At 49.1% G+C, this 9788-nt stretch overlaps 1 protein-coding gene across 4 annotated transcripts in view; it reads left to right on the top strand.

Moving 5' to 3' along the window:
* Window positions 1-9481, top strand: part of OS9 (OS9 endoplasmic reticulum lectin) — a 29632-nt gene extending 20151 nt beyond the window's left edge. The window contains exons 6-15 of one of the 4 annotated variants that reach the window (XM_022571694.3): window positions 4592-4802; window positions 4916-5017; window positions 5250-5350; window positions 5552-5603; window positions 5990-6078; window positions 6280-6555; window positions 6841-7030; window positions 7962-8126; window positions 8284-8396; window positions 8708-9481. In XM_022571694.3, coding sequence (XP_022427402.2) covers window positions 4592-4802; window positions 4916-5017; window positions 5250-5350; window positions 5552-5603; window positions 5990-6078; window positions 6280-6555; window positions 6841-7030; window positions 7962-8126; window positions 8284-8396; window positions 8708-8833 — 1425 coding nt within the window. In that variant the 3' untranslated portion in view covers window positions 8834-9481. Of the gene's footprint in view, window positions 1-4591; window positions 4803-4912; window positions 5018-5249; window positions 5351-5551; window positions 5604-5989; window positions 6079-6279; window positions 6556-6840; window positions 7031-7961; window positions 8127-8283; window positions 8397-8707 lie in introns of all 4 variants that reach the window. The other 3 variants (XM_022571693.2, XM_022571696.2, XM_022571695.2) reach the window with 3 other exon arrangements.
* The last annotated feature ends 307 nt before the right edge of the window (window positions 9482-9788 follow it).

Consider the following 9788-nt stretch of genomic DNA (forward strand, 5'->3'; position numbering starts at 1 on the left):
TGCCCTAGTCAGAACCTCCAGTATGATGTTGAATAGAAGTGGCATGAGCAGACATCCTTCTCTTGTTCCTGATCTCAGGGGGAAACCATTCAGTTTTTTACCATTAAGTATAGTGTTAGCTGTGGATTTTTCATAGATGCCTTTTTTTTTTTTTAATAAATGGCTACTTTTTTTTTTTTTTTTTTGGCTGCATTGGGTCTTCATTGCTGTGCGCGGGCTTTCTCTAGTTGCAGCGAGCAGGGGCTACTCTTTGTTGAGGTGTGCAGGCTTATTGCGGTGGCTTCTCTTGTTGTGGAGCACGGGCTCTAGGCGCACGGGCTTCAGTAGTTGCAGCACACGGGCTCAGTAGTTGCAGCACGCGGGCCCTAGAGCGCACAGGCTTCAGTAGTTGTGGCTCGTGGGCTCTAGAGCGCAGGCTCAGTAGTTGTGCTGCATGGGCTTAGCTGCTCCACGGCATGTGGGATCTTCCCGGACCAGGGATTAAACCCGTGTCCCCTGCATTGGCAGGCGGATTCTTAACCACTGTGCCACCAGGGAAGTCCTATAGATGCCTTTTATCTGATCGATGAAGTTCCCCTTTTCCTTGCTTGTTGAATGTTTTGATCATGAAGAGATATTGAATTTTGTCAAATGCTTTTTCTGTATCCATTGAGATAATCATGTGGTTTTTGTCCTTTAGTCTATTGATAGGATGTATTAATTAAATTAATTGATTTAAAAAATGTTAACCCAACCCTGTACTCCTGGAATAAATCCCACTTGGCCATGGTGTAATCCTTTTTATATGTTGTGGAATTCATTTAACTAGTTGAGGATTTGGGGGTTTATAATCATGAGAGATTTTGGCCTGTGGTTTCCTTTTTTTGATATCTTTATCTAGATTTGGTGTCAGGGTAATACTTGTCTCATAGAATGAGTTGGGACGTATTCTCTCCTATTTTTTGAAGAGTTTGAGACCGGTTGGTATTTTTATTTTTTGAATGTTTGATAGAATTCATCAGTAGACCCACCTGACCCAAGCTTTTCTATGTAGCTAGTGTTTTAATTACTAACTTAATCTCTTTACTTGTTACTGGTCTATTCAGATTGTCTATTTCTTCTTGAGTCAGTTTTGGTAGTTTGTGTCTTTCTAGAAATTTGTCCATTTCATCTGAGTTATCTGATTTGTTGGCATATAGGTGATCATCGTATTCCTTTACAATCCATTTTATATCTGTAAGGTTGGTAGTAATGTTCCTTCTTTCATTCTCAACTGTACTAATTTGAGTCTTTTTTTCTTGGTCAATCTAGTTAAAGTTTTGTCACTTTTATTTATCTTTTCAAAAATCAACTTCTAGTTTATTTTCTCTATTGCTTTTCTGTTCTCTATTTCATTCATTTCTGTTCTAATCCGTATTATTTCCTTCCCCCTGCTTGCTTTGGGTTTAGTTTGCTTTTCTTTTTCAGGTTGTGGGTTTGATATCTTTCTTCTTTTTTGTATTTTACAGGTAAAAATTTTCTTCTAAGCACTGCTTTAGCTGCATTCCATAAGTTTTGATATATTGTGTCTTCATTGTGTTTTCACTCATCTTAGTATTTTCTAATTTTCTTGTGATTTCTTCTTTGAGCCATTGGCTACTTAGGAGTATATTGTTTAATTTCCACATATCTATGAATTCCCCCAAATTCCTTTATATTATTGATTTCTAATATCATTCCATTGTGGTCAGAGAACATACTTTGCCCCTCCTTTCCTTTTTAAATTTATTTCATTGAAGTATACTGGATTTACAATGTTGTGTTAATTTCTGCTGTACAGCAAAGTGATTCAGTTATATATACATTCTTTTTCATAATTCTTTTCCATTGTGGTTTATCAAAAGATATTGAATATAGTTTCCTATACAGTAGGACCGTGTTGTTTATCCAGTCTATATATAATAGTTTGCATCTGCTAATCCCAAACTCCCAATCCTTCTCTCCTCCACCTCCCCTCCCCCTTGGCAATCACAAGTCTGTTCTTTATGTCTGTGAGTCTATTTCTGTTTCATAGATAAGTTCATTTGCATAATATTTTAGATTCATATGTGATATCATAATGTATTTGTCTTTCTCTTTCTGACTTACTTCACTTAATATGGTCATCTCTAGGTCCATCCATGTTGCTGCAAATGGCATTATTTCATCCTTTTTTACAGCTGAGTAGTATTCCATTGTACATGTGTACCACATCATCTTTATCCATTCATCCATCCTATTCATCCATTGATGGACATTTGTTTCCATGTCTTGGCTATTGTAAACAGTGCTGCTGTTAACATAGGGGTGCGTGTATCTTTTTGAATTATAGGAGAACATACTTTGTATGATTTAAGTTCTTAGCTCCTTGAACATATTTATAATGACTACTTTAAAATGTTTCTCTATTATAAAGCAGAAACTAACACACCATTGTAAAGCAATTATACCCCAATAAAGATGTTAAAAAAAAAATGTTTCTCTGTGAAATCTAACATCTGTGCCCTCTCACAGGCATGTTCTGTTGCCTGCTTTTTTCCCGTGTATGCGTCACACTGAACTGTTTCTTTGCATATCTCATAGTTTTTTGTTGAAAACCAGACATTTTTGGTATTATATTGAAGCAAGTCTGAATACTGATTCTTGCCCTCCACCACAAGACTTGTTTTGGTTGTTTGCTTGTTTATTTCTTTAGTGACTTGGCTGGGCTATTTTAATGCAGTCTACTTCTCCTACAATATGAGGCCTCTGATGTCACGTCTCTGAGGGCACAGCCTTGGACGTGCACACAGTCACACGAGATGACGGTGGTTTCAGCAGGGCTCACTTTGTCTCTTTTGCTGATGTTACCCTGTCTGCCTCTGCTGGTCTCATGCCCAGCTGTTCTTACCCACTAATTGCCAGCTGATTGCTCTGTAGTTTGTTACATGTGGGGCATAAGTTGGTCCATAGTCTGATCCAATTAAATTTGGGCCCCTTTACAGGGGTTGGTTTTTTTGTTTGTTTTTTGTTTTCTTTGCGGTACGCGGGCCTCTCACTGTTGTGGCCTCTCGCGTTGCGGAGCACAGGCTCCGGACGCGCAGGCTCAGCGGCCATGGCTCACGGGCCCAGCCGCTCCGCGGCATGTGGAATCTTCCCGGACCGGGGCACGAACCCGTGTCCCCTGCATCGGCAGGCGGACTCTCAACCACTGCACCACCAGGGAAGTCCCCAGGGGTTGTTTTTGATGCTACCAGCTTCTTTAGTGCTTACCATCAAATTTTTCATTTTTTTGAATGTGCCCGGAGGCTTAAACTTCCCCATACTCTGTTTTACATGAAGTCAGTTCCTTTGGAAAGAGCTTTGGAGCTCTCTGTTCTTATGGATTGCCTCTCCCCTGGGCAGAATCTCTAAGCCCCTGCTCCGGAGCTGGTATCAGGGACAGTGATCCAGTTCTGTCAGAGTGACACTCCTGGGCAGGGGTAATAGCCTCTGGTCTTCTCAGTTTGCATCTCTGTTGTGAAACCTCTGCCCTTTTAGTGATCTGTGGTGGGATCAAGGCCCAATATTCTTGTCCTGCTGCACCTGAGGTAGAGCCTCTGTCCTATGAGTGGGACTGGGTGGAGGAAGTGAGTCCTCAATCTCTTGACCACATTCAACAGGAATTTATTCTCTGCAACTCAGAACTAGAGAGGACTGAGAAATATTGGTGGCCTGCCCCTCTGGTGAAATACCATATCCCTTGGCTGGATGCTGAGGGGATAGGAAGACCCGTTTTTTTGACCACACTCACCTGGAGTGGAGCATCTGTCTAAGTGAGCTGTGAAGTGGTGGTTGGGGGAAGAGAGGGAGGGAGCAGGTCATGGCCCAAGTACTACACACTTTCACTGTCCAAGATGTAGCAGATTTTCTTGAATAGATGTTTTTTAATTTGTTGTATGTCCTTAGGAAAATTTCCAGAGATTTTAAATGTGAATTTAAAAAAACTGTTCACCGGTAATGGAATTTCACTAAGCAGTGGGTCTGCAGAGCTCCTGCTGCTATTCAGAAGTGGGGCCTCCCTTCTACTTTTAATAGTTACTTTAGAAATTACAATGGTGTATGCTAAATTTATCAAAGGCTAACATTAATTGATATCTTTGTTTCTTTCTGAATAATACAAGGACCTTAGAACTGTTTGACGTTGTTTTTAAAATCATACACACACACACAAAGAATATATACATTTCAAATACATATGAAAATATATATCAAATATGTAAAAGTATGTACATACTGTAATTATATAAAGCAATAACGTGAAACAAATCAGGTGGTTACCTACAGTTAAGCTGCCCAAGTTCAGTTCCTATTTTTACCACTTAGCAGCTAGTCAGCCTGGATAAGTCCCTCAACCACCTCAAACCTAAGTTTCTTGAGCCACAGAGTTGAGATACTAATACCTCCCTTACTGGGTTTCTGTGATAATTAAATGAGCTAATGCATGTAAAGTGCCATATGCACAATGTATGCACAGTGCCTGACAAACTGTAAGTGCTTAATAGAAGACCGCTGCTCTAAGAACTAACGGTAATTGTTGGTAATTACTATTTACTCACCCTCTCTGTCCTGGCAGTTCCTCTGTGACGAGGGCGCTGGTATTTCTGGGGACTACATTGATCGAGTGGATGAACCCTTGTCCTGCTCTTACGTGCTGACCATTCGGACTTCTCGGCTCTGCCCTCACCCTCTCCTCCGGCCCCCACCCAGTGCTGCTCCCCAGGCCATTCTCTGCCACCCTGCCCTGCAGCCTGAGGAGTACATGGCCTACATTCAGAGGCAAGCTGGTGAGTAATTAAAACGAGGAAGGAGAGACATGGGGAGGGACATGCAGAAGATGAAGTACTGAAGAGCTGAGAGGAATGTGTCCCTGTCCTGCCTACATGCTGTCTTTCAGTAGACTCAAAGCAGTACGGAGACAAAGCCATGGAGGGTCAGCAAGACCTGGACCCTCAAATATGGAGTGAAACCAAGCCGGGGGTGATGCCCCAAAAGAAAGCAGGTAGGCCTTTGTGTCACCTGTTCCATGAAACAGGTCTCCCATTTCTTCCCTTCTCCAGCGTTACCGTCCTATACACCCAGGGGTGTCTTGTCCTTAACAGTCCTGACTGTTGGGGTGGGTGAAAAAGTACTATGGGCCCCAATCCCTTAGTAATAGAGAACGAACCCCATGCTATTTGCTCCCTTCTGTTTCTCCCCTCCTTTCAGGTTCTCCCTTGTTCTCTGTATTCCAGGCGCAAGCCTAGCCAAGGATGATGGTAAGGAATCAGATTTCTGGAAGATGCTTCACGAGCCAGAGGAACAGGCGCCAGAAACGGGGGAGGCACAGGCTGAGGTGAGAGCCAGCTTCCTAGCCATTTCTCTGATGAGGCTGAGCCTGGGTTTTGGGCTGGAGGGCCACTCAAGCTGAGGTCATTATGATGAGATGACCTCCATTTACCTAGGGATGGAAGCATTTACCCAGAGTCATTGCTTTAAGAGTATGGTTGGCATGCATAAGCCTGCGTACTTGACTCTGCCCTTTTCTTCTCATCAGGAGCAGGAACCAAACCTTGAGGCAACGGATCCAGCGCCAGGCTCCCACGATGGTGAGTGAACCCTCCTCGTCTCCTTTACCGCTTGAATGTATTTTCAGGTTCTGCAGGGGGCAGGTGGGGGGGTAGGGATAGAGCTAAAACACTGGGAGGGAGGTTGGGCAGCCAGGCCAGCAGCAGATTCCTTTTTATAGGAGTGCGTGAAAGAGCAGGGGACTTGGCAGCTTGTTAGCATCCTTCTCTCTCTCACCTGTGAGGCCCCCTTAGGCCACATGAGCGCTCTCTGGAGGGGTGTGTTGGGCCCTATCTCTCACACTGGACAGGTAGTTCCTGCAGGCAGGGACCGTGTCCTTCCTTGGCCTCCTCAATTCCTCTACTTAGGAAGTAAAAACAGAATTAATTTAAGACACAATGGGTCTGTTCCTATTCTTTCATCACAGATTTCCAGAACAACGTGCAGGTCAAAGTGATTCGGAGTCCGGCAGACTTGATTCGATTGATAGAGGAGCTGAAGGGTGGAACAAGAAAGGTATGGGCCCTGCTCCAGGGAGGGGTGGAACCTGCCTCCCTGCTGGGAGCATTCGGAAAACCACCCCGACCTGGGCCTGACCTCAACTTCCTTTACTCCTCCTGAGTCCCCCGGTACCACCTCCCTGTTTGTCTGCCCCCCACGTGTCTACAGAAACCCCAGCCATCTACCATCTCCCTCTTTCTCCCGATCCCCACCCAGGGGAAGCCAGACGCAGGCCAAGAGCAGCCTGGAGATGGTGCTGCAGAAGTCGCTCCCAGGGGACCGGAGGTGAAGGAAAAGCGTGATCCAGAACATGAGAGCGAGGTGGAAGAAGAGGAGGACGATGAGGATGAAGAAGACGATGAGGATGAAAGGCAGTTGCTGGGAGAATTTGAGAAGGAACTGGAAGGGATACTGCTCCCGTCAGACCGAGACCGGCTCCGTGCGGAGGTGAAGGCTGGCATGGAGCGGGAGCTGGAGAACATCATCCAGGAGGTGAGTTCCACTCTCTCCACTCTTCCGCCGGCTGCTTCCGCAGCTGCCAGCGCCTGTGGGCGGGACAGGCCCAGGGACCGGAGGAGAACGGGGGCAGCACCTCGCCTGCCTGGGACATATGACCTGGCGCCCTGAACCGCTAGCTGCTTACTTAATTAAAAGGGGGGATGGTAGGGAAGGGGGTCAGAGAGAAGGATGAGACTCAGATACTACTCCTCCGTGGAGCATGGACTGCCCCTCACACTGCAGACCCTTGACTCTCCACCCCCACCTTGGGCCTCCCAGACAGAGAAAGAGCTGGACCCAGACGGGCTGAAGAAGGAGGCGGAGCGTGATCGGGCTATGCTGGCCCTGACATCCACTCTCAACAAACTCATCAAAAGGCTGGAGGAAAAACAGAGTCCAGAGCTGATGAAGAAGCACCGGAAAAGGAGGGTTGTCCCCCAGAAGCGTCCCCCATCCCCCCAGCCAGCAGGTGAGAACTGTCAGACAGGAAGGAGCAGCCAGGTCCATCATCTTCATCCCTTCTGAGAATGCTCACTCTCTCTCTCTTTCTGGGGTACTGTTCTCGCGCATGCCTTCTTCCCAACACCTCTGTCCCTTCGCCTGGTTACCTCCTAGTCGTCCTTTTGGGAAGCAGCTTTCAGAGGCCACAGGGCCTCTGGCTTGCTGGCGTGCCTGTTTGCCGGTTTGCTCCTGTACATCCAGTGCCATGCCTAGCACTTTGGCCGGCACCTCGTGGGTGATCAGTAGATATTAACCGAATGATGTGAGCCTGTGTGCGGAAGACCGCACGTCTGTGACAGGTGCTGCCTATCGATGGCTAGCACTGCGCAGGGAGCGGCTCCAGCTAGCAGGGTGTCAGTGGGGCAGCCCAGCTGCTCATAAGCCAGCTGCCTGGACAGACTCGAAGTTCCCTTCCTCTTGCGCCCCTTGTGTCCATTCCACGGGGCCTATGGGTGTGGAGACCAGGCATTCCAAATGGACTGTCCTAGTCTCAAACCTTCCATCCCACTATCTCTATTATAAACACTGAAATGTCTTTTGAGTCCCGACATTGTGGGGTGCCAAACCAGTTTTCCAACCTGCTTCTTAAAACAAACTTCTTTGCAGGCCCAGGTGGCCTGATTTTTGCTTCAGAAAACAGTCATTTTCCTGTAGGTGATGGGCAGAATTATCGGGTCGGGAGGGAAGAGAGGAGACTGCAGTTGGTGGAGGGGGATTTATGGGTTGCAGCGGGGTGGGATGATGGGCACTAGTTTATTCTGAGCACTGGCTCACATACATGTTCGAGATGGAATAACTGCCGAAACCAACTGATGGCTTAGGGAGAGGCGACCACCACAGCCCCTCACCCTGGAGTCACGGCTCTGCTTTGTGTCTCCCTGTGTGTCTCCCCCTCTAAGAGGAGGATCCTGAGCACAGAGTCCGGGTCCGGGTCACCAAGCTCCGTCACGGAGGCCCCAATCAGGATCTGACTGTCCTCGAGATGAAACGGGAAAACCCACAACTGAAACAAATCGAGGGGCTGGTGAAAGAGCTGCTGGAGAGGGAGGGACTCACAGCCGAAGGTGGGCCCTGGAGGGCGGGCTGGATTCAGAGCTGTTGGAAGGGCTTGCTGCCGAAGTGGAGGGGCTGGGAACCTCGGCCGGGGGCCCAGGGGCAGAGGACCTGTGCTGAAGCTCCCACCCCTCCTCTCTATTCACCGGCTGTCCCGATCCTTTCCAGGTAAAATTGAGATCAAAATTGTCCGACCGGGGACTGAAGGGACTGAGGAGGATGCGCGCTGGCTGACTGACGAGGACACGAAAAACCTCAAGGAGATTTTCTTCAATATCTTGGTGAGAGGCGCCCTGCCCGTGAGTCCTGGACCTCCAGCCTTCCCTGTCCCGCAACCAGCTGAGGTGCTGAGGGTGTGGTTGAGAATCCTCCAGGCACCTCCCAGCCTCGCCGCTGGCTCAGCCTCAGTTTCCTCATCCGTAAGACGAGGCTATTGGTTCTGGGCATCGGGCCCTCAGCCAGAGCCCCACGAGCCGTGTGTGCGCTGGCTCCTGCCTCCCCCATGCTTGCCCGCCCTCCCGGATCCTCCAGCGCCCGGGGCCTCCCTCGGCCTCCGCTCACCACCACCCCCCACCCCGTGCCCTCCCACCAGGTGCAGGGAGCTGAAGAGGCGCAGAAGGAGCGGCAGCGGCAGAAAGAGCTGGAGAGCAATTACCGCCGGGTGTGGGGCTCTCGGGGCGGGGAGGGCACGGGGGACCTGGATGAATTTGACTTCTGAGGCCACCGCCTTTGGCTCGCCACGGAGTCCAGAGTCTTCCTAGACTGGCCCTGCCTCCTTCCCCCCAAACCCCCGGGGTCCTGAGGCAAGACAGCAGAGGAGAGCTGAGCTGTGAGCTGTGGACCTCGAGGCCCTCCTGGGGGTGTGGAGGGGCCTCGGGCTGAGCGCTGCTGCTACTGCTGAGAGCGCCCTCAAGACCTCCTAGGCCTGTGAGATTTGCTCTCCTGGGCTTCTCCCCATACCCGCGTCCTTTCCTCCCGGCTTCCCCCGTGTCGTCTCCCAGCTTGTGGGTTCCTTTGCCCTCCCTACCTAGAGCGTTGTGAGATCTTTTGAGTGGAATAGGGCAGGGGGAGCAAGAAGGGCGGGGCGGTCAGCAGGCCCCAAGAGGCACGCCCACCCCTGCCTCACACCTGTTCAGAGGGCCTTCCCCCTTCCCCCAGACTGGCTTGGGATGTCCTGCCCCTTTCCCTTTCCACACTGTTCCCTACAATCTGTGCTTCTGAGTTGAAGCACCTTCTCTCTGTTGCTGAGAAAATGGGAAGAAAGTTGCCCACCACCTCTAACACGATCCCATGAAAAGGGTAGGCTGCGAATCCACCCACCATGTTCTAGAACAATCAGGTTTCTAAATAAAGAAATGGACCATCACACCGTCAATCTTTTTTTTCTTTTGGGAGGGGGTAGGTGGGTTTGGGGCTCAGTAGGGAGGAGACTTGGTGCTCTCCTCAGGCTGGAGGGCACGCTCTCTGACCCCATTCTGTGCGCCACAGTCCCGGCAGTAGCAGTGGGGCTGGAGTATGCAGGAAGAGACCAGGACGGTGAAACAAAGCCTGCTGGCCTGGCCCTGACTGAAACACTTGCAGTGCTGGTGTCCCTTCTTTTCGTCATCTGTCCATTTCTGTCCCTTCTCTTCTCCCCCTTTATATCCCGAGAGCCACAAGGTACACACGGAGTT

Source organism: Delphinapterus leucas, chromosome 11, assembly GCF_059928025.1.
Source record: "Delphinapterus leucas isolate spDelLeu-1000000601 "Yukka" chromosome 11, BTC_Dleu_Yukka2, whole genome shotgun sequence".
In the NCBI taxonomy this organism is placed as follows: domain Eukaryota; kingdom Metazoa; phylum Chordata; class Mammalia; order Artiodactyla; family Monodontidae; genus Delphinapterus; species Delphinapterus leucas.